Here is a 24,399-nt window from a genome sequence, read left to right as displayed (position 1 = left end):
CACTAAATGAAATCTGTAATTCTAGGTTGCAAATTACAGGCAAACATACAAGTCAACAAATGTGGAAAATAAAGATTACAATAATCAATATCTGACCTGTGTCACCTATGTTTACTTTCTCAGAACTCACTACATTACACCAGTTTTGCATGTCTTTGGTTATAAATCAAAATTTAAATCTAAGAAATTTTGACCTGATGATGATACTAGATGAAAAGTCAGGATGACTAAAGTTAAGACGGTTCATCCTGAGGGGACCATGAATGTCTGTACACAGTTGCATAGCAGTCTTTTCAGTCTGCACTAAGGCGATGGACTGAGCCACTTAGTGACACTGCATCTCTGAAGCCAGCATGACAAAAAATCTATCCCCATTTTGTGGGGTTTTTTTTTCCTTGCATAAGTTGGAAAATGTGGCCTGTCTTGATTCAGGTATAGATTTTTTTTTTTTTTTTATCTCTCTCTCTCTTTTATCTCTATCTTTTTCTCATCTGACAGACAAGTGTGTTTACCTGAATATAAACAAGACATCAGTATTCTGAAGCTGGGGAATTTGACATATACATCTTTCCACACTGAATATATCATCAGCTGACACCCGTAGTAAAAATTCTGTTTAAAGTCAGTCAGTGTAGAGCCATCTACAGAGCTGGTAAAAAGTCAGTCTCATACAGTGGTACAGTGAGAACAGCAGTGGTGATAATGAAGTCATGCCAAGCTGAAGCTTTGTCTCTCATAAAAACGAAGACGGGTGTGGGTTACTGTGCAAGACCAGTAAAGATGTGTGCTGAATCAAACCTTACAACTCAGAGGACAGACAATATTTGACAGGTGCAGAGGGAATGAAAGAGAGAGAACTCACAGCTGTGACAAGTGGCTCCAGAGTATCCTGTTCCTGAACAGTCACAAGAGAAAGAGCTCCAGTTCTGAGAGCAGTGGCCTCCGTGTTCACACAGGTTAGGAAGGCATCTGAAAAGACCATCTCACTTTACTTCTAATACAATATCATTTTCACAGTCTGTTCACAAAAAGATGAATACATTCTATAATAATGGCAAATAAAAACAAGAAAAAACATCATATAATTTGCAGTTAAGTCTTTGAGAACCTGATGACCAGACCAGACTAATGACAGTTTTTTGGGAGATGGATCCTTTTTTTTTCTGGCTTTCTGTAAGTCTGATTTTCCTATATGTATTGTCTGTACATTTGAATCTGTTTACAATATTATGCTTACATTAGTCTTTATTGAACCATTATTATATCCTTATTATATATTATATCCTGTGTCTGCCTTTCATTGAAAATGTCGACAGAAATAATCAAAAATCACACTGATATAAAAACCTCAACAAACACACAATCAAATGATAATATCTCACTAACAGCAGTTTACAGTTAGAGGACTTTGTGTTTCACGTCAGAATTTTATAACTGGTAGCAATAGTAACTCCTCAGCATAACTGGGAAAGCAGCCAAATCCCACGTGTTTACACCTTCACTGATGGCCAAGATGGTGCTTCACAGCCAGCTTGAGTTGGGGCCTGCAGTCTAAAATGCAACCTGTTCCTGAAAGAATCTCAGTGAAATGCCTGCTGTCAGTGAGAGGGCAGAGAGGAAGCAGTCATGTGAAGAAAAAAGAAAAAGAGAAGCTGAGGGAGAATGAGAAGGAAGAACCCTGCTTATTTTCTTTCACCTCTGAACCTCTGACACCTGACCAATTGCTGCTGGCAGTTTGGTGCTCCTCTAAAAATAAAAGCATCACTGTCACCTTCAGACTGGAACATTAATAGGATTTGACCACAATAAGCAGTCTACAGAAATGTCACACCAAACTCTTCTGATTAATAGCCCCTTTGTGAAACCTCCTTCTGTTCCACATAATTACCAGCCTTTCAAGAATAAAGCTATAATTTCATATACTTTCATCTCTCGCCTAGTAATTGCAGTGGAGGAATAAGTTGGCAGCCATTGGTTTAATTACCATGGAACTATTCTGTATTGTTGTGTTCATTGTTGCCCTTACAGGTCAGGAAATTACAGAAGCCAGCAGCTCATAAATGTTCATGCTCCATACACACAGTTTAATTGGACACAGAAAAGAAGATGAACAGACAGGTCTGTTGTCATATCCTCATCCTCTTGACAAAGCACAACTGGGGCCATGAAAAAGGCCACAGCTTGAAAAACTAAAGTGAACATTCATAAAACCCAAAGGCTGTACCAGCCTTGCCTTCTTACAGCACAGGATGTTGTACATCAGCTGCATATAATCTGCATATAATAAAAACTGTGAGGAAAATCCTCCAATCATAAAGAAACCTCTCGAATAAATGCAAGCAAATCTACATAGCTCTATAGAGATTTTTCTCTGAGTGAAAAAATATAATCGTGGATGGATTATTCTATTTGTAAGATACGAATCACAAAATCTCCAAAGCTTGAATTGAACTGCTCAGCAGCAGACAGACACACTTGGAGACTGATAAAAGTCTTCAGGTAATGTTACTTGAGTCAGCACTGGTTGGGTCAGAAGACTTTTTTGCAGATAGGAAACACAGAGAAGAGAGAAGGGGCACAATATTCAACAAGGATGCCCAGTCAGAGTTGAACCACAGACACTGTGGTGACGTGACATGAGCTGTAACCATTCGGCTACCAGGGCCTATATTTAATGAAAGCAGAATAGTGTGGATGATTTGTGCAGCTTGGCTCTTGATTCTTCATTCACTTCTCCACAGGACTATAGTTAGCATGTTTGTTTCATCTTACTAAATGTTCCATGCCATCCAAGCACAGTGGGGAGCAGCTTGTTGGCATAGTCCTCTGCTAAGAAGGGTGTTACCCAGTATCTGCTGCAGTTTAATTGGATGATCTTGTCTGAGTGTTTGTCTCTATTGGACAAAATGTCAGTGACTTTTGATCTGCTCTGAAGAAAACAAACTACCATCTATAAATGAACAAAGTGGCAACACACATCTCTGCTGCCGGCTTGAATCATGTATTGACTGAAAATTTCCTGAGGTCCTTGTTAGAACTATTCATGAATTACATTCAAGAGTGAATAAGGAAATTAAAGGACAACTTTACCTGTCTCTTATATTGCACATGTCAAATTGAAGCTCATTATAGTTTCCCAGTATGCCTTGCTGTACATGGTTGAGGTCCACTGGCTGGCTGTTGATGAAAATGAGCTGTATGCAGCCCTGGAAGACTGGAGCTGAAGTTAGACAGTCGGTGGAGGAACAACCTGAAGAGAAATGACGCATTGACGCAACCTTTAGTTTTAAAGACTATGAACCTTTCAAGGAATATTCTGTGACAGTGTGCATTAAAGAGAGAATACCAAGCTATATATACAGTCACCATCTACTAACCTCCAAAGTAAAAGTTGCCTCTTGATTCCAGTTGTTCCCACAGTGGAGTTGTGGAGGCTGGCTCATTATCCACAGTCAAAGTGATCTGCAGTTGTCTTGTATCAACACTCACTGAATGCCACAGCCCATCATTGACTCTGTCACCTAAAGAACATTTCACATTAGGCTTCACTGAAATGGATATAAAAAAAGTAGTGGTCTACAGCAGAGAAAGAGTTGTTTGTGGTTGCAGACAGTACTACAGGGGAAGATAATAGCTGATTAATAGTTTTAAGATATGTATGGGATTAATAATAATAATCATCATCATAATAATGGTGATAATGACTTTATTTATAAAGCACCTTTCAAAAAAACTGTTACAAAGTGCTTTATATTTAAAGCAAGGAATAAAAGTAACTTATTTAAAAACATTAATGTAAATCAGAATAAATAATTAAAACAAACACAAAAAAATTGCATTCGTTAAGAGGACCTTGCATCCTTAGGCACTGAGTTCTACACCTGTGGGGCTTGAACAGAAAAGGCCTAGCCAGGCAATGATCAGACTCATAGATCACAGATAAAAAGCAAGCAATAGTCTTAAAATCAACTCTAAGAGGTAGCAAAGATTGGTGTGATGTGGTGTTCTCTTCTCTAAGAATGTGTTAAAAGCCTGGCAGCAGCATTTTGTATCAGCTGTAGTCAGTTTTGCCTGCTGATACCAGAATAAAGGGCATTCTAATAGTCTAGTCTGGAGGAGACAAAAGCATGAATAACCTTTTCTGATTCTGAGATGAGAGGAATGACCTGATCTTGGTTAAATATCTCAGTTGTACAAAGCAGGATTGCACAACTTTAGTCATCTGACTGTCAATGAGGAGTCTAAAATAACACCTTGGTTAAAAGCCTGTTTTTAACATTAGTAGGTAAGACTGCGTGTCTTGAATGTGTGACTAGAATAGAGATTGTTAATGCTGCTGGTGCTGGGGCCAGGCGTAATTATAATTATTCAATTCGTTCAACTGCAGGACATTATTAGACACGCAGTACTGCATTTCGTCAAGTTCGACGTAACAGCTGAGACATCAGTAGTACTGGGCTTTATTATACAGTTGAGTATCATAACAATAGAAATCAATACTATATCTAAGGATGATTTGCCCCAGGGTCTAGCATGTGTATAGTAGATAAATGGGGACTGAGAATAGACCCCTGTGTGACCTCAGTTAAGAGAAGAAGGCATCTCCAAGCAGAGATATAAGATGAACCAATCCAGGGCCACATCACTGATGCCAAAATAGTTTTGATAGCTGATTAACACATTGTGGTTGACTGTGTTAATGGCTGAGCTGAGGTCAAGGAGTATTAAAATCGAGTACAGCACTGAAAAAAAATTCTTGGTCCTATTCAACATGAAGCAATATTTTTAAGTACAATGTAAGTGAAATATATTAAATCAAAAGTTTATTTATTCAAAATAAATAAATAAAAACAGAACGTAAATGTGCTTAGTATAAACGGAATGTAAACTAGATCCTATAAAACAGCTATGCACGTCACACTCCAGCACGGTAGGTGGCAGTTATATGCCACCATTATTCTTCAGCAAGAAATGACTGCATGTGCAGGGAAAACTGCCGAATGACATCACACAAGCTTCAGCAGCAGTGGTCAATCCAAACTGGTGTCCAGTGTTCCACCCGCACTGTATGTGGCCGACTTTTAGATCATGGCTTAAGGTCCTACAAGGCTGTCAAGAAGCCCCTGATCAATGAGAGACAGAGGTTAGCCTGGTGTCATTGGGCCCAAGCACACAAGAACTGGACAGCCAGGAATTGGAAGAAGATTCTGTGGTCAGATGAGTCCAGTTTCCAGCTTTATCCTCCTCCTGATAATGTGAGAGTATGCAGAAGGCCAGGCATAGCATTATCTCCAATGCTGCTGGTGTTGGTCATCTCACTGTCTGTGATGGCACATTGAACTCTGCCAAATATTGTGCCATTCTCAAAATCCACATGCTCCCTCCTGCACGTGCACTGTTCCATCAAGGTCTAAACTGGATGTTTCAACAAGATAATGCCCCTTGCCACATATCCAGGGCCAGTAGAACTTGGCTGCGGGAGCACTGTATCCAGGTCTTAGAGTGGCCAGCTCAATACCTGGACATGAGCCCCATTGAAAATCTGTGGTGGATTATCGAAAGGTCTGTTTCAAAGTGTAAACCAAAGAATTTAGAAGAATTAAAAGCAGTAATTCAAGAAGAACAGGACAAGATTACCCCTCAACAGTGTGAAAACTTTTTTCCACCACTATATGTTGTGTGAGAGGATGATGAATTTAGGTTAGCATGTGTCTGCTCTTGCTGTATTGTGTTTTGTTAGCACCTACTTAGTTAAGATAATCAAATTTCATAACGAGCCAGCCAAAATAGTTATGGTGTTTGTGAAATATGTCTTGCTTCGCTGCGCCCTTGCTTTCATGGGTCACTAGCACTTGCTATCTGGTTTAGCATTAGCTAGCAACAGAGCTTGAGCAAGAGGTGTTTTTTTCCCCCAAAAGTCAGCTTACTTCTAAATAATATTGAAAGACTGAAAAGAAAACATCTGAAATAACACTATAGACACTGTGTGTCAATACTATGTTTTGCACATAAAATTTTAATTTTAATGCTTTCCTATCCATCTGTATTTCACACTGAGCTCACCATCTGCTGAAACATGCCTTCCTCAATCAAACATGTTTATCTTAGCTCAGGAATCCCACACAGATTTTGGATGGCATTTTCCTTCAAGTAATTCCACAGAAATTAATATTTGTTTCAGATTAGTGAAGACAACGATGCCAAAAACAAGGAACAAGGCATCACCTTTACAGATATAGGATTAGGTCTGTGCTGTCTTTCTGAGCCCAAAAACAAGCAGCCAGATGGCACAGATAGCAAATAGGGTACTTTGAGCTAGTCTGCACATGTTGATATCAGTGTGTGTTGGATATGTGTGTGATGTATTTGTGAGTGGTCTGTGTCCTCACCGACAGAAAGCTTGGATTTTCTCTGTCCTGGGCTATTGAGGGTCAGGAGCAGCCGACTCTTGGTGATCTGCAGCTCCAGTCTCTGGGGCTCAGAGTTTAGCTGTACAGAGAACAGCAGCCCATCCTGGTTCCATGTCCTGAACTGGAACTGAACAGAGAAACCCCCTGTGGTGTTTGCTGCACCTGGCAGCAACAGGAAGCTACTGCTTGAGCTCAGGAAGGTGCAGGCCCCCAGCTGGGGCTGTGAGCATGAGAAGGTCACATTGCCCTGGGGGACAAGAATTACAACCACTGACATTAGGACAGACTGATGTCATAGGAAATTCATTAGTTGTTTGGAATTAAAGGTCATTTTGCCAATACTGTAAGTCAAGGCAATGCAAATTATGTATAGACCGTTAAATACAAAGCGGCTGTTAAAAATTCTGCAGAAATTTATGGGCTGAGCAAAATCAGACTGCCTGGAATGGTCATGGGGTTGTTCAAAATTTGTGTAACACACTGACAAGATGTATTGTGTTGATGCAAGGAAACACGAGCTATGAATTCCTGAATGTTCATACAGAGAAAGCACATCAAGGATATACTTAGGTCCCAGGCCAGTGACTGATTTGTAAACCAGTAGCAGTATTTTCAAATGGCTCATCTAACTTATTGAGAACCAATGTAGGGACTTTACATTGGATATAATACTCAGCCACAACATTAAAACCATTGACAGGTGAAGTGAATAACATCGATCATCTCGCTACAATACAATGTTCTGCTGAGAAACCTTGGGTCCTTCATTCATCTGGATGTTACTATGACCTGTACCACCCACCCATTGTTGTAGACCAAGCACACCCCCCATGGTAACAGCACTCCCCAGTGGCAGGAGCCCTACCCCAGCAGGACAATGCTCCCACCACACCACAAAAACCGCTCAGAAATGTCTTGAGGACATGACAAAGAGACAAATGTGTTGACCTGGACTCCAAACTCTGACGTTTCCAATCTGATCCAGCATCTGTGGGATGCACTGTGACAAGCCAGATCCATGGAGACCCTGTCCTGCAACCCACAGGACCCAAAGGATCCACTGTCAATGTCCTGGTGCCAGACACCACAGGACATCCTCTACAGTCTCTTGTCCATGCTCCGATGGGTAAGAGCTGTTTTGGCAGCATGAAGGGAACTTACACAATATTAGGCAGGTCCCACAGATGCTGGATAAGATTGGGATCTGGGAAGTTTGGAGGTCGGGTTAACAAATTGGGCTCTTTGTTGTGTTCCTTGAGACATTTCTGAGTAGTTTTTGACCTACCCTATGTACACACAGACACACACACACACACACACACAAATCATTTCCACAGTTTGTTACAGCCTGATTCTGGCTGCCTGGAGAGATTCAGGAGGAGAGAAAGAAAGAGAGAGAGCGAGAGAGAGATGCATCTAAAACTAATGATTTAGGTCTGTTTCTAGTTTCACAGCAGATTTCGAGTTAAATTCCTGATGAAATGATGATGAGAGAGGCTGCTGAACTGAAAGCACTGACAAGAGGTGCAATCCAGAAGATTTTAGAGTGCAGATCATGGAGTCCACACACAACAATTACATACAGGTTGCATAAAGCATCTGGTGAACCATGATACATAAAAACATCCTGCACATGTCCAGATTAGTCATGGGGTGTACATTATTGACGGAGTCAGGCACACTGACCAAGACAGAGCTGCACACAATGACTGGACAGTGAAGTATTTTTTATCTTATTGCAGCCTTAGGAATGGTAAGGCTATGCATTTGTATTTTAGATTAAATGATTAATATAGATAAAAATCAAAACAAGGATTGGTGCAGTATTGCGCAAACAGCTGCTGCAATGTAATCCAAAAGTCATTTGTCCATGTCAACGTATGTCCACTGATGTGCTTGCATTGACAGACTATTTCCACTGCCTGCCATTAGTTAATTTCAATATCCAGATTCGCTTCCTGACAGATATTTAAGTTAAATCAAGTTTCAATCGTCTTTAAATAGCAAGTAATTAAATGTTTTTTCTATCCATCCATCCATTATCTAGCTTATCCATAAGGGTCATGGGGGAGTTCCAATCTATCCCAGCTGAAATTTGGCAAGAGGTGGGATACACCCTGGACAGATTGCTAGATAAGTGTTTTTGACTGACTTAAAAGTTTTGAATCATATCATCATATGTTAAATCATATGTGAACTAGTTTACACATGCTAGCACACAGCTGTTCATCTTTGATACAAGAGACTGTTGTTAGTCTTTTACTTCTCTGTCACTTGTCAGAAAAGTATAAGTGTCTTTCTCTCCCATATTACCTGAATGCTATGCTGATGAAACGTCACTGAGACAGTGTTTTGATTATGGTTGCTTTGGTCACATTGGCGCAACTGATCAAAGTGTAAAACTAACTAGATGTTGCAGTTAAATGTACTTTACTTTGACTTTACATTCACTTAAACTAAGCTCTTGCAACATGCAGGTGCATAAAGAATTGAATTTTCCAGCCAGGAAACCTCCTTTGTCACACATGTCTGCTTACCACACTGTGTATCTGTGGCTTGCGTCTCTTTGCCAGGTCTATGATGTTGATGCCATTGTAGTAGAGGTTTTCCATGCAGCCCTGGAAGTTCTTCCTGAGGAAAGTACCAGGTTTACCAGGCAGGGGGATACCTCCAAAGCTCAGCTGTGATGAAGAGCAAACAGACAAGGTGGAGATACAGAAACTGCTTCTCCTGTACATTCATGCATGCTATTTTTTATAAACAGTCATATACAGTAAATTCAAATTTTTCTCTGTAGGTTACGTTATCCAAGATGGAAACACATAGCATTTTACTTTGGTGCTTTAAAACATCACCAGTACAAATATTTACAACAGCCTCAATATGCAGAGACACTTACTTCAAATTTATTTCATAATGATGAGTTAAAACCAAAAAGTTTCCAATTGTCACTTTAATTGTCAAGTCAGGTCAAGTCTTATATGGGTTGGGTCTGGTCCAGAATTGATTTAGCTATCATTTCAGGTAACTGATCAGTTTGTATTGACATTTGTCAGTCTGGGCCAGGTACAGGTTTGCAAACTGTACCTGTGCAGAAATCTATTGTTGTGGGAAACAATGGCTAATATTAGTTATTCATATCATTACCAAGAATCAATTATTATTCATAATTATTATTATTACTATTATCTATTCATATTATTAGAGAATAAGAGTCTCCCTAAATCAGTCTACAATGGATGAAAAAACTGTGTTCAAATATCAAAAAATTTGAGGACATCTGTGTTTGTGCGCCTCTGTCGACTAAAGCCACCAAAACTGCCCTGTTTCTGTGTTTGTGATAAGAGGTTTAAACACAAATGCAATTTAGTGTCAAAATGAGCACCAAAACTGCACTGAGCTGCCTCATTATCATAAATACAGCCTCAGCTGCATCCTTCCTCCCACCTCAAAACAAACACATTTGTTTGGTGCCAGAAAATTACCACACTTCACCAGAGGCACCCTTTTGTTAGTAGCTGCTGACTGGTCTATATGTGATTAATCAGCTTAACACAGCTGCATGCTTGGTGTTCTGGTGTTTCTGTATGAAACATTTTATTTTGAACGTTGCCAGCAACACTGTGTTGCATTATGTGGACATCTGTTTTGTGACAAAATTAAAACTGAAAGACTAAAATAAAAGTTTGTGAGAATTTGCATTCAAATCAGTCAACACACATTACAATATTAACAATGTTAGTCTGTCTCTCAACACTTTATGACTTTATTCTGTCTGTGGTTCTCACTTTATGACCCTATTCTGTCTGTGGTTCTCAGCTTCATGCCCAGTGGTTCCTACTGAAGATGTAAATCTTTAAAGACACCTCAGAAATATATAGTTTTGGGGTGACCTCAATGATTAGGCTGCACATAATATAAGCACAAATGCCCTGAGCAAAGAGTCTCTGGTTCTACTTGGCCAGCTGGAGCATTTGCTGCATGTCATTCCCCTACTCAATTTCTCCACATTTCCTGTCTGTCACTCTTAAGTAAGAAGAAAATTGTTAATTTGTTGGGCACTATTCTCAGTGGTGGAGTAATACTTTTAGTGGCTGAGTAAAACTGAAATAAAATGAGCAGTGTTTGAGGAACATGTCACCCAGCGCTGCCCTGTCAAGCAGATTTACCAAGTAGTTCTTAGTGTCCCACCTCATAGTCCACATCCAGTGAGAGTCCTTCTCCTTTGGTTTGAAAGTGTTGTGTATGGGAGTCCACTGTGAGGTTAACCTGCCTGTTGAAGCGTTCGATGAGGACCGAGTGCCAGTGCTGGTCATCCAGCAGACTGCCCACAGTGACAGCAACAGGACTGCTGCTCAACCTCAGCCTGCTATCATCTGGAATAATATGAAGAAAACAGCAGGACAATATTTCACATCCTCCAAAGTGAGGGCACACTCCACAGAGCTCAGGTGGAGAGGGCAAAAAGCCACCTACGCCATGCAGCTGGGTATGGCATGAAGTCATGTTTCAGTACTGAAATAATCAATCACTTATATACACTTGGCTTCTGAAAAGTGCAAATGTTGTTTATTTGTCACTGCACAGGTAAATATGTTGTAAAATCGTTGCTAAAAACTCAAGTATTCTCACTGAACATCTATTTAATGGAGAAATGATTCTATAAATTCCCCAACAGGGCACACATACTGTTTTTAGACTCCCTGCCGGCCAAAAAAATACATTGCCAAAGAGAGGTCTCAAAACCTGCTGTGTGTGTAGATCACCTAGGTTGAGATGGAGATCCAGTTTTCCTTCGTGGAGCTCCAGGGTTATGTAATCTCCCCTCTGTCCCTCCCCATGCAGTAAAACCCCCTCAGCTTGACGACTCTTGAAGCGCAGTGAGATCACGTCCTTCACTGTTGACATGGACTTTTGGTTGAATCGGTACAGCAAAGAGCTTCCGCCATCAAAGCTCACCACATCTGATTCTAAAAACAACAACAACAAAAACTGTTGCTATACCTTTTTGCATGGCACATGTAGTTCACAGTGACAGTGGTGGTGGATTTACCACTAAAAATCCACTTTGAAGCAGTAGGACCCTTCAGACTGTAGCAGACAAAAGCAGCTTCTCATTTCTAGCTGGTGACCATCAGTATTTTGATTATTATTTCTATTTTTGAAATGTTACCTGTTAGAGGCAACTGTTAAATTTATGTTTTAAAATGTTTTTAGTATTACCTATTTTGTTACTGACATTTATCAATTTTAACATTTTTCCTAATTTATGTTATTAGTTTACATTTGTATTATCAGCTTATCAGTCATCTGTAAAGGACTTTGACTGATTGATTGATTGATTGGTTGAATGATTGATTGACTTGTGGCCACAGAGGCTGCTGCTCAGCAAAAGTTCCACAGGCACATGAAACCTTTATCTTCATCTGATAGACAGTAGGTCATTGTTTCACATCAGAGTTGAATGGGAAGATATCACTGTGGACATGTGTTAGAGAATCATCTAAGTGGAGTGTATGAAAACTATGTGACTGCAGGGTTTGATGTACACCCTGAAGGTGGTGTAGTCACAGTGGTTCCATGTATTTCTTTGTAAGTCTAGTACCAACTGCAGGGTGTGTGTTACTCACTGAAGGAGCAGCCATACACTTCCACCCTGAGGCCCAGCCAGCCACTGCGGCTCCAGTCCAAAGGGACGAAACGCAGGAAACGGGTTCTCACTGAGTGGGACAGCTTGTTGTGGACGACAGCCTCTGAATTCACATTACCCACAAACCTCTGAAGGAACAGAGAGACAGAAGACAGGAGTTATGATGACAGCATTTCACTGTTTTAAACAGGTTCCGCTGAGAAATAAGACTTGATTTCAGTTACAATATGAGGATAATTGATAGTAATGTATTAATCCAACAGGGAAGAGAAAAGTCTGGATTTTATCTTAATACTTCAGATATGAGCAAACAAACAAACAAACAAAAAAATACTTAAACAACATGGACAACATGGAGAGCTACAGATAAAACATGTCCATGTGAGAAGCAAAAAAATGACCACAGTTGGCAGGCAGTATGCAAAAAAACTAAAAGGCTTAAAACCCAGAAACCTCTCTGTCAGTCTCCTTTTTCATTGTCACTTCTGCTCTCCTCTGCAATGACAGTGTAAACCACAGAAAGCCAAGGGACAGAAAGAGAGACAAACACCTTCCCTCATGAGCATCTACTTCATAATGGATTTGAGGCAGGTGATGAATCAAATTGATAAAGTCTAATAAGAAAAACTACCAGAGGGATACAGTACATCCTTGACAGTGGAGCCCCAGGTTTTTGTGAAGAGTTAAAAATCTAAGACAGGGGCAATCATTCAGCTCTACACAGTGGTTTAAAAAAAATAGAGTATGAGGAGGTATACTGACTAGTGGTACAAATGACTGTCTGATGGTTCTGGAGAGCAAGGGCATCATTAAATATAGCCAGATGCCGCTTCTTGGCATATAATTAAGGCAGTAGTCCAACTGCTAATGCTCTTATTATGATTTACACCCATAAATCTCCTATTTTAAGCCATTTGAGTGAAGGCTTGATGTTGCATATTAAAACAGGTCCACAATAAGTAATTAACACATGCACATCTAGCAATCCTTGACTCAAATGGTGATGTTGTGTTCCTGGCCAAAAGTTGTTCTGGTTGGCAAAAATCATAACATTTACAGATACCTGAAAGCATGAAAATCAATTAAATTGTTTTGGCTAGGTTTTTTTGGCTGGATGGGCAAGGAAGAGGAAGGTTTAAAAGTTTAATTTATCATAATGGGATTGCAGGTGATGAAAATGGGGGGAAACAGCACTGGAGAAGGCTGGAGACAGAGGCTGAGGACTGAATGATAGCAGGCAGGTGGGGCGTGTGAGTGACCAAAGCAGGGCGCAAGATATTTCAATAGTTAACAGTATTATAATGATGCTTTATCTGCTTTATCTGTGTTGATAAGAGATGCAATGAGTCACATGACCTCATAATTTAGTTTTTTTAATATTTGATTTTTGAGAACCAACTCACTAGGAAAGTAGAAATCTGTACCAGTGCAGTTTGAAATGCAACAAGCTTGAAGAGGACAGAGATGGAGCAGAGATCCCATTGTTGGGTGAATGTGCTTTTATGATAGCATGTATGTCCTGTAACATTCCTGTGGATGAAAATTTCAGTGAGTGATTGTTTTCCTCATTGAGTTCCAAAGGCTTGTCAGCATCTGTCTGACCTGGAGTTGGCTGACTGCAGCGCCTCTGTGGAAATTGGAGCAGAGTGCACAAGATGGAATTAAAACGCCTGTAGTTTAAAATTATTACAGTGTGTTTCTCTAAAAACTACACAGGTCTAATACAAGTGTACTGTAACAGACATTCTGTGTTTGCGGTGTGTGCACATATATCAGGATTATCTGGTAAGTAACTCATTGTTAAGACATCCTGCGGATGTTAAGGTCAGACCACGACATAGGTTGGGCAGAAACAGAACATATATTAAGCTCTTCATGTGGACATATAAGACGTACAAAGCTCTTAACCACTTTAAGTATAGCCAATATAGTACACAGTGAGGAGATACAATATTCCTCCAAGACCAAGGTGCTACACCGAGCAACAGAACTACAAGAAACTGCACAGGACAAAGTGGGACTACATAGACCTAGACAGCACTAAACAGGACAATAAGCACAACAAAGGATAGTGCAGTGCAACTCAGTCAGTGGATAAAGTGTCATTCATTTCTGCATTCAAATTGTTAACCATGCTAGTCATTTGTGTAAATACCAGCACACATAAAATAAACACACAAAGTACTGATGGGTTGAGGAGTGAAATATATTGTACAAGAGAGAGAGAAACCTGTTACAACAAGTCAGAAGGAAAAATCTCAGTAGAGAAAAAATAGATTTTTTTTTAGGTTTCCAAAGACAAAAATAAATAAATAAATAATTGGCTGTTTCCACAAGAAGTATCAGTTTCCAACCAACTGGCAATAAGCCATAAACTGACCACATCTAGCTTCACTCAACATTCATTCAACTACTCTTAAGTGCAAGAATTAAGACTTAAGAGCAACTAGACTTTTTTTTTAGGTTTCTTAAAGATGTTTCACCTCTCAACTGAAAAGTTTCCTGTGTTCTGGAGAACTGAACTGAGAAATAAAACATCTTTCAAGAAAACCTAAAAGAAGGCTACCATGATCCAGGTGACTGAGAATCTACACAGACATATTCAATTACTCTCCTCAAAGCATAGATTGAATCAGGGATACACTAATGATTCAGAGTAGTTTTACTTTCACATGGGTCTTAAGGCTGAAAATGTCTGTTGCTCTGCTGTCTGACACTTTCGTCTAGAGCAAAATACTTTGACAAATATGTGATAGACTTGCAGATTACAGCTGACATTCATAGTTCCAGGAGATGATTGCAAATCATTTTCTTTCCCTGACATTTAATCTGATGCCATCATCAGGGAAAAATTTCCAATCAGACTAATTTTATTAATTTTACTGTAATAATTTATGAGAATAATCTCACTTTGGTGACTTCCTGACCAAATATTTCCATCTGTACACAAACAAAATCACACTCTGTGAATTCAGTATACACATTCATGATTCCCAAAAGCTGAACTTATTTTGTTTTGGACATCCAATGAGTTTTTCTTATCACCACCAATCAACTACAGTGTCAAATATCTAATGATAAAAATAACCATAGAATTTCTTTCTTTCTTTCTTTTTTAAAGATTTTAATGATCATGTACCCTTTCTTCTAACACCACCTTCAGGAGTTCTCCCTACCATTTTATATCACACTGGGTGTAGACCTTTAGCCCAATTTGTGATGGAGCTCAAGCTCAGCCTAATTTGGCTCAACATTGACTCAGTGTGGCTGACAGTCTCTCACCAACTGCTGCCCTCTCATTACTGCCCTTAGTTCAGTTTCTGGCTGGGAGCCTTTACCTTTGAACCCAACTTGTTAAAATGCCAGACAGACGTCAGCTAATATCAGCCAAAGGCCTGGGTGACAGCTGTGTTAGCTAAGTTGGGTGTGAGATTCATTAAAGAAGAAGAATTAGCTGTCATTCATTTTGCACCATCTTTATATATAGGTTCCCACAATCACCAAAAAAGTCCATGAGGTGTAGGGTTTCACTCTGTGTGTGACTATGCATTTAATACACGTCAGACAAGACCTGTTTTGTTTCAGTGTCAGATGTCTGTTTTAGCTAATGTGATACTGCACTGTATAACCTGTTTGGATGCTTTATGTATCTCAATATTTGAAAAAAGTACAGCATCTCTCTTATTCCTCTTTCACAAGTTAGTGAAGTGCAAGAGCACAACCACAACCAGTTGATCAGAATACATCTACATCTAAGTACGACAGCAGTGAAAGAGCAAAGACCCTGGACAAGAGCCTGAATGAACAACAGAAACGGACAACACTAGCTGTGACTGAACACAGTCACAAAACACACAGCCTCAATTGGGAAGGGGTCATTAAAGCAGTAATCAGAGGACAACTGGAGAAAAATCAGGGAGAACATTCAACCTCTGACACCAGAAATCATCACTTGGGGTGACCGGATAGCTGAATGGTTACGGTGTGTACCATGTGGGCCTCAGTGTCCTGAGCAGCAAGACCTCAGTTCAACTCCCGATCCAGCTGGACACTTGTTGTAAATGAATAAAAACTAAAACTGTAACTGTTTTGTTACAAGGAAATAAATAAAAATAAAATAAAAAAAGTTTTGTCTGTTTAAATGCCCCTCTCTCTCCCTCTCTCTCCACTCAATATGGATTCATATCCCATGTTACATGTTACTAACTCAATATCTCCCCTTTCCTGTAGTATTGTGCTCTTCCGTCTCTTTCTGCAGGTATTTCTGCCTCTGGAACTGTAGGGTCTGATCTGTGATAACAAGTTTGCTGCTGCTCCTACAACTCCACTCAACACCTGCTGCTAGAATTAGAAATTACTTACACTGCTATTAGTTGTATTGCTGTGTTAGCAGTTAATACTTTAATTATACTACTACTACTATCATTACTACTGCTGTATTACTGGCCTCACCTTACATCTGATATGGAACCTGTGTTATGCTATGTTCTTCTTTCGCTATTCTCTACCCCCCCCCCCCCCCCCCCCCCCCCCCCCCCCCCCCCCCCCCCCCCCCTTCTTAACCCAACCGGTCGAGGCAGATGGCCACCCACCCTGAGTCCAGTTCTGCTCGAGGTTTCTGCCTCTTAAAAGGAAGTTTTACCTTGCCACTCTCGCCTAGTGCTTGCTCATGGTGGGATTTGGTGGGTCTCTCTCTGTAAATACCTATTTTAAAGAGTATGGTCTAGACCTGCTCTATATGAAAAGTGCCTTGAGATGACTGTTGTTGTGATATGGCACTATATAAATAAAATTGAATTGAATTGAATTGAATTGAATTAATGCCTTGCATGCTTGCTTGTTGTGGTATACCTTTTAGTAAACCACTTGGTACCTTTAGCTTCTTTCAGAGTTATTGGTGATATCACTAAAAATATAATAATTTACAGTTCTTCTTAGATGAGAAATTCTGAGTTTGGCTTCATGAAGGTCTGAGCAGGGTCTGAGTTAGAATCTTCTTATTCTGAGCTGATGATTGATTTTGTCCTTAATTCCTACAACTCAGTGCACTGTAGATAATACATTTTTAACAGTGATAAATAATTCAAAACAACACATAGCCCTTCACCTAATGTTCAGCCCCACATCTCCCTGTGCTAATTTAATTTAAGCAAAGAAAGAAAGAAAGGAAGACCACTCTGCAGCAGTGTCATGCAGGCTACTACTCACTCTGCTATAAGATTGATTAGTAGAAAAACTCACATTTAAAAAAAGAATCAAACATCTTGTTGACAGTCTTTAATATACAAAGGCAGTGGGCTGATAATGAAGAGCCAATGATATACTAACATAAGGCTGGATTAAGAATTAATTCCAGACACTTACACTTACATGAAATGTGTAAGAAATGACAAGATGTTGTACACCAAACTGCAGTCAAACATGGCATTTTGTGTACAGAGAACAGAGCATGAAAAAACATTATACCTCACATGACAAATGCATTCAGTATTTGAGCTAGGGTTGTCTGTAAAGGAGTCAAATGGGACCAATAGCACTTTTTGAGGGGAGGGATTAGTTGCATTTTTAAAACCATTAAACTAATAGATTGAGTTTGTATTGAAAAATTGTCCCCCCTTCTCTGTTATTTTTTCATTAGGTAATTCAGCTAAGTGCAGCAGCTACACTCTGATCCAACTAGAACAACAACATTAATGACCTTCAGCTTATTCAGGTAAATTACACTTTTGGGAATTATTTTTTTTAGACCTGCAACACATTTCAACGTGCTGCAGTATGTTTATGCCTCACATTGTCTAACCACCACCAGAGCAAGGAAGTAGGTGGTAGTTACCACATGAAGAAGGAGGGACTGAAACTATGCCCAGTGAAATACAATGTTATTGAGCATCAGCCACAGATTTGGAGGTTTCTCAGGGAACACAACATCACACAGTTCTGTGACATGTGGCACTCTGAGAAAGGTAATTATTCATCCCTGTATATTTCATAACACAGTGTAGCACTGCATATAACACTGTCATAGGTCGTAATAAAACTATGTCTAAACTATTTTTTCATAGGTTTGTCCAAGTAAAAAAAACTTTGAAGAAGTGCCTGTGCAACAAACTGCTGAATGTCCAGAGGTCCTGATTAAGGCAATTAAAATATTAATGTGATGTACATTAAGTGAAATTGAATGATTCTGACTATTTGCTAGTGTTAGCTGTTGGTCAGCACATGACTGTTATCTAGCTACAGTCACAGGGCTAGAAAATGATGTACACAGACAATTAACATCAGGTCATTTATTGACCAACAGAATCATCACTCTGTTGGTCTTTGCCAACAGCAAAAACGTGTAATCCTTGCTCACTCTTAAAATATCAATACAACACAGAGTGACTTTTCACTTTTTAAGGAATGTCGTTGGTGGAGGGTCCAGACTGACAGAGGCTTGCAGTCGCATTGATCTTGCCCTTCTTATTACATGGAAAAACACAGAAAGAACTTTTTAAGAGAACATTGTCACAATGGTGCATTCTGGCTCAGACCTGTGTACCTCTTACTATCCATGCCATCTGGAGACAGACTAAAGCACAGCTGTCTAAGTGTTCAGCAGCTTAACACGGCAGCCAAAGTGACCCAAAGGCCCTCACCATAACTGGTCAAATAAACTCTGAGCGTAGACTCACCCCTCCTCCATCCTCCTGTCTGTGCTGTTTCCAGGCCCGGCCTGTGTCACTGTAGAATAGCAGGTAACTGCTGACCCAGTCCTGGCTGTTGAAACGCCCTTGTGTGGCCACAGCCGTCACTTCCATCCGCTCCCCGAGATCCACCTGGAGCCAAGGCTGTCGGTCTGAAATCTCGGGAGACCAGCCTCCTGCTTCTGGGAGACCACAGAATTACAGGCAGGGGAGATCCAGTAAATAGTGATTCTGCTTTCAGGTGAGGTCACACTTTGGCTGCCACACTGTGCCTCATTTCTTGACAAAAAAAGTACAATATGTACCTTTTCCACATAAAATGTATAAAAACAAGACCTACTGTATATTATATATTTTGTTGAGTTGTATACTTACATTATCCCAAATGTGTCCATCAATTTTCAAACCTAGAGAAATCTGTAATTTTAATCAAAGGAACAGTCTGTTCAATTTGGTTGTCTGTCAATGGCATCATATCTTCTTTGTGTATATGTAAACATTGTTCACCAGGAGCATCAAAACTCACTTTTATCCAGTTTTACCAGTGTAGTTTTAACTGGTGTTTTTATCATGTTTAATCATGTGGGGTCTCAATTATAACTATTGCATATGCACAAAATAGGGCCTGAAAGAGGCAAATGCCACTTTCAGTGCAAAAGTTACGACCTATAAAATCTGTGCACCAGTAGAGAAACTCTCACCCGTGCACATATTTTAGAAGACTTGGGAAACTGGCGATGATGAGATGGTGACTTGAAGCCAGACTGTTTAATGATGACGTTTAATTTCACATAATACAAAGCATCAATTCTAGATCCATGTTATCGTAGACATTCAAACCAGCTGTATCATTTGTACTTGCTCTTGCTGTGAGCCATAAATATTCAGTACTGTAACAGATGAAATTATCATCGGTTGTCGAAATCCAATAGCATTAAACATTAAACTTTACAGGAATTAATAAATTGTGTTCACCTATTAAACTTCCATTTTCAAATGATATCTCAGGGAGGAGGTTATCACTGATTGATGCGATCATTTTAGCAAGTTGTGAAACAATCAGTTCTGATTGCTGTAAACATATAAATACTGAGGTAATGCTTGTGTGTAATTCTGCATGATGGATGCACTGGCACTGCTTGAGGACTATGCAAATGCAAGAATTAGGAGGGAATGAGTGTTCAGGGACCACTAAGATTTCTTGGCCCATGATGACGACTGGCTAATAAGCCGATTTTGATTCTTGGATATGTGCTGAACTGGTCCCAGGAATAGACAGACCAACGTGATAGAACTGCACTATCCCAGTACAGATGAACAGGTACTAATCACTCTGCGGTCTCTGGCAGCCATTTTTCTGGCACCAGAATCAGACTGAACTGCCATTTCACTTCCATTTGATTATTTTACTTACACAAGAAATGTGACCCCTGCATTTAACCATCAGTGACTGACAAACACACACATATACAGGCTACACACACATGCACACACACACACACACACACACACACACACAAGAACCCTTAATTTTTTTGACAAATACAGTGATGATGACAGTCAAAAGCACTTGCGATACTTTGCAACCAAATGTAAGACCACAAGTTTGTATAATCACCTGGGACATCACAAAAACGAAAACAATGAATGGAAGCGCACTGTGACCTTTGACTATTACCTCAGTGAACCAAAGATACAGCGCTGGCCACCACTAGGGACCACACAACAGGGGATTTATATTTACTAGACAAAGTCTGGTTAATGCCCTCACACGACTGTTGTGTTACCTGCTTTAATGTGTCAACAGAGTACAGTTTGGAGGTAGAAAAAAAGGTTTTCTAACAGCAGGTCAAGTATTGTGAAGGCAGTCTCCCTCTATAATTGGACAAGGGGCACAGAATATATCTGATTACAGGTGGGTTGTGTATCAGTTACAATTTTCCGAACCACATGCTGGAAAAAGCAGACCCAGGGGCAGCAAGTAAACACAGAACAAAGTGATCCAAGTACTGATCCCTGTGGAAAACCGTATATGACCACAGAGCAGGAATATATCAGCTGTCCCTAAACACTTTTGTCAGTCTATAGAGGACATACTGTATGATGGGGGAAATCAAGACTTAACATGGTTAACAATTTTAATTCAATTTATTCAAAATTACACTATTTATTGAAAAGTCAATTCACTGACCTTTTGTACATAAATAGCTCTTTCTCCAAAGACGGATATGTCATATGGGCACCTTGATATCCCTCAGTAAATTTACCATGTATTATAATTATGCCATCTTCTAATTACTGTCTTTAAAATATAGCAGTGGAAGGGTAGTGGCTTCTTGTCCAAAATATCTGTTTATTCTTTTTGCATTTTCGTGAAATAGATTAAAAGTTACCACACTGAAACAATAGCAGATACAGCACTACCATTCTCTGTTGAACTCACCATCTCTTATGTTGAGCCTTGCACTGGCAGCAGAGCTGGCTGAGGACTGAGAGGAGCTCTGGAAGGATGACCCTGGTAACATGGATGCCAGAGGAGCATTACAGTTATCTGTGAAAGAGAACATTAATAATGTTTATTCTATTTAAGGACCATCAACAGATTTTTAAAAATTATAACAGAACAGACTAAAAGCACATTCATGACTTCAGATTTGGCATGCAGTTTGAATATTACATTAAAATCTTATTCTATTAAATTTGTATGTGTTTCACATGCACTGATTAAATGAATAAAATTACTTGGATTTGTCCTGCTGACAGAAAATAATGTCAAAAGATATTTTTATCATTTGTCACATCTTTTCAAGGCACTTAATCAGTCATCCAAAACTTAAACCAACTTAAAAGTTGCTTCAGTTCAACTTTAAATCAGCTGTCACAGAGTCACTGGTGAAATGTTCAACACAATATTCTTTGTCACCTGAATACTTCCTGCCAACTATTTACAATGCACAAGCATAACTATCAACTGCTTCTGCTTTCATCTCTTACTCTTCCTCCTAACAGTCAGCTGCTTTAAACTTTTACTCTTCAACTGTTTATCTTACATATCAGCTGACAGCTCAACTGCACAGTGTAAACTAAAAATATATATATTCCAATTACCATTTCAACAGCTTTTACTTCTCACACCTTCAACACCCAGGCTTTAAATGCTTCAACTTAAAGATTCCCTGTGGAGTTTTTAACCTTTGGTAACACTTTCTAGAGGGATTTGTTTATCTTGTACACATGCACAAAATAAACAAATGCACAGCATATTTGGGTGACATTATAAATGCCCTGCTGCCAGTGCAAGGCTCATGTCAGTTATCACACTATTCCACTGACCCTATAGGTGCTGGTACATTACAAGATATGCAGCCTCTAAAAACCAGTGTTTAGGCTTAAAAAGCATTGCATGTATTATTTTTTCCTCTACAATTAAAGGTATTTCTAATTACAACTTACTTAATTTTTAGAGTAAAGATTGTAAGTTGATTACGCATTAAAATTCAGTTGTTTGAATTACTTTTTCCAAATTGATGAAAAATAATTTTTCAGAAAACATGGCTGTAAACAAAAAGAAAAATCTGCTTAGCAAATGTTTTATGAAAGAGAAAAGGCACTCAAGATGTTTGTTGGAGCTCAAGGACACTCAAGCTGTATTTTGGTGAGAAACACTGAATGTAACCTAAACTTTTATTTGTTTACAAGACAACTCCTTAAAATTGTAACGACTATACAACTCCTTAGCATTGACATTTTGAAACATTGTCAGATTTTTGCTATACTCGTCTTAAAACTGTGAGCTCATTGTACTTATTAAAGGTTAATGTGTGTGTGTGTGTGTTTGTGTGTGTGTAATTCAGAAAATATACAACTTCCAACAGGCAGGAGCAGATAAAGACTCCAGTGATGTCAACCTGTCTTATCTTCCTCCGATCCAGTTTGCCCACAACAATAAGTGTCACCAGCCTCTCCTATATTGGCTGGTACCTGTATCTGAGGGTGGAATGAAAACTGGCAGCAGCCTGATTACAATTATCTGTCTTCTCTCACTGCCAGACACCATTCCACTTAAAGTTCAAATGCTTTCTGAGCACATCTGGAGTATCAACCAAACATCCATATGGTAGACAGCAGCACTGCGCATCTGACAGCAGCAACTCTTTTACTTTTACCTGACCTAATTTGAGTGCTCCACATCAGTTGCTCAGAGACTTTTCTAATCCTGATTTCAAGTGTGACTAAAGTGGATCAAGCTGTTTTTTCCAAAGCACAAATGATAAGTGAGCTTCAGTGTAGCTGCAGATGTTCACTTGGGAAATGCAAACACAGATGCATATTGGCGACTTAGTGAAGCACAACTTGAACTTAATATGCAGTCACAGTATTCTGTCTAAAGTCTCTCAGATCCTTGCATTTATTCTAAAAGAATATCTGTCTGTTTCATGATGTTAGAGCTGCAGAACTAATATAATCTGTTCATGTAAACTTGAGCTATAAAGCTCAGTCAGTTGCTTTGCTTCATCATTCTATTACACTTTGCACCACCACTTGGAACACAAGAGATCTTGGCAGCCTATAAAACAAGCAGCAACATTTGTATGACACAGGAGTTGTTCTCAGATTGACAGATGAGCCATAACTCTCAGACCCCAAGAGTGTAAACTGTGTCTGACAGACCCTGTTGTTGTTTTCAGCCTCCATCTGCAGACCTGGTATTGAGCCAAATGCCTGGATGTCAGTCAGGAAGACTTATGAATGGAGACTGATTTGCCTGTAAAGCTGTGACTGCTCTGCTCACCTCACTGCCTCCTTGGCCTGTGAGATAAGTGAAAATCAGCTGAAGCTGGAGTTTTGAGTTCATGTACTATGGCACACTCTCTGTGCAAGGCTCAGGGGACTCACTCTTGACCCAGACATAAACACATTTAGTCAACCACAGCCAAGACATAACACATAACCCTAACATTGAGTGTTGGAACAAAGTCTTCAGCTGCAGTCACAGGACAGCTACATGCAGTTTTTGTGCATTAAGCTGCTGTTGATATATGCATACTATTCTAAATAAAATGCATTTTAATGTGAGTGGCAGGGGTAGGCCTTACCATGAATCCAAAAGTGTTAACATTCCTAAAATCTTACTTGATGTGATTTTCTAAAATGGAATTTTCTCCATGTTTTGTCAGGAGGATGTTAAACATGGCACGGACGAAGTAGTGTTAGATTTCCCATCCATTTATTATCCTTTAAGTGTCACAGGGGCTGGAGCCAGTCCTGCAGGCTGACATTGGCATTTAAAGATGTAAACACGTACAGGCAATGTAGAGTCATTAATTAACCTAATCATGTCTTTAGACTGCGAGAACCCACACAGTCAATGGGCAAATTGGGGTTTGTACCCCCAACCTTCATACTGTGAGGCGACAATGCTATGCACCACTGCACCACCATGCCTAAAATTGATTTAAACAGATTTAATGATATGCAAAAGCTAACGTTTCACTACAACTTGTAACATCAGTAAAAGCAATCTTGACCTTTATAAACTGTTAGCAACTGTTAGCAGTTAGATGAGGAGATGAAGAAGCCTGCAATTAAGCCAGAGAGTGCTTTTTACCTTAGCTATTCTGTGGACACACAGGGGACAGCAGCACAGCATCAA

The 24,399-nt window shown here is 39.6% G+C and overlaps 1 protein-coding gene across 1 annotated transcript in view; it reads right to left on the bottom strand.

Annotated features, from left to right (window-relative positions):
- The window catches only part of LOC108897160 (contactin-associated protein-like 5), a 41,747-nt gene extending 22,824 nt beyond the window's left edge, over nucleotides 1-18,923 (bottom strand). Inside the window, 9 exon segments of the mRNA XM_018696626.2 lie at nucleotides 863-969; nucleotides 3,091-3,250; nucleotides 3,378-3,521; nucleotides 6,390-6,657; nucleotides 8,948-9,091; nucleotides 10,602-10,786; nucleotides 11,177-11,380; nucleotides 12,041-12,188; nucleotides 18,735-18,923. Coding sequence (XP_018552142.2) covers nucleotides 863-969; nucleotides 3,091-3,250; nucleotides 3,378-3,521; nucleotides 6,390-6,657; nucleotides 8,948-9,091; nucleotides 10,602-10,786; nucleotides 11,177-11,380; nucleotides 12,041-12,188; nucleotides 18,735-18,860 — 1,486 coding nt within the window. The 5' untranslated portion in view covers nucleotides 18,861-18,923.
- Between the last annotated feature and the right edge of the window lie 5,476 nt (nucleotides 18,924-24,399).

This window comes from Lates calcarifer, linkage group LG1 (genome assembly GCF_001640805.2).
Source record: "Lates calcarifer isolate ASB-BC8 linkage group LG1, TLL_Latcal_v3, whole genome shotgun sequence".
NCBI lineage: Eukaryota > Metazoa > Chordata > Actinopteri > Centropomidae > Lates > Lates calcarifer.
This window is presented reverse-complemented; position numbering and strand designations above follow the sequence as displayed.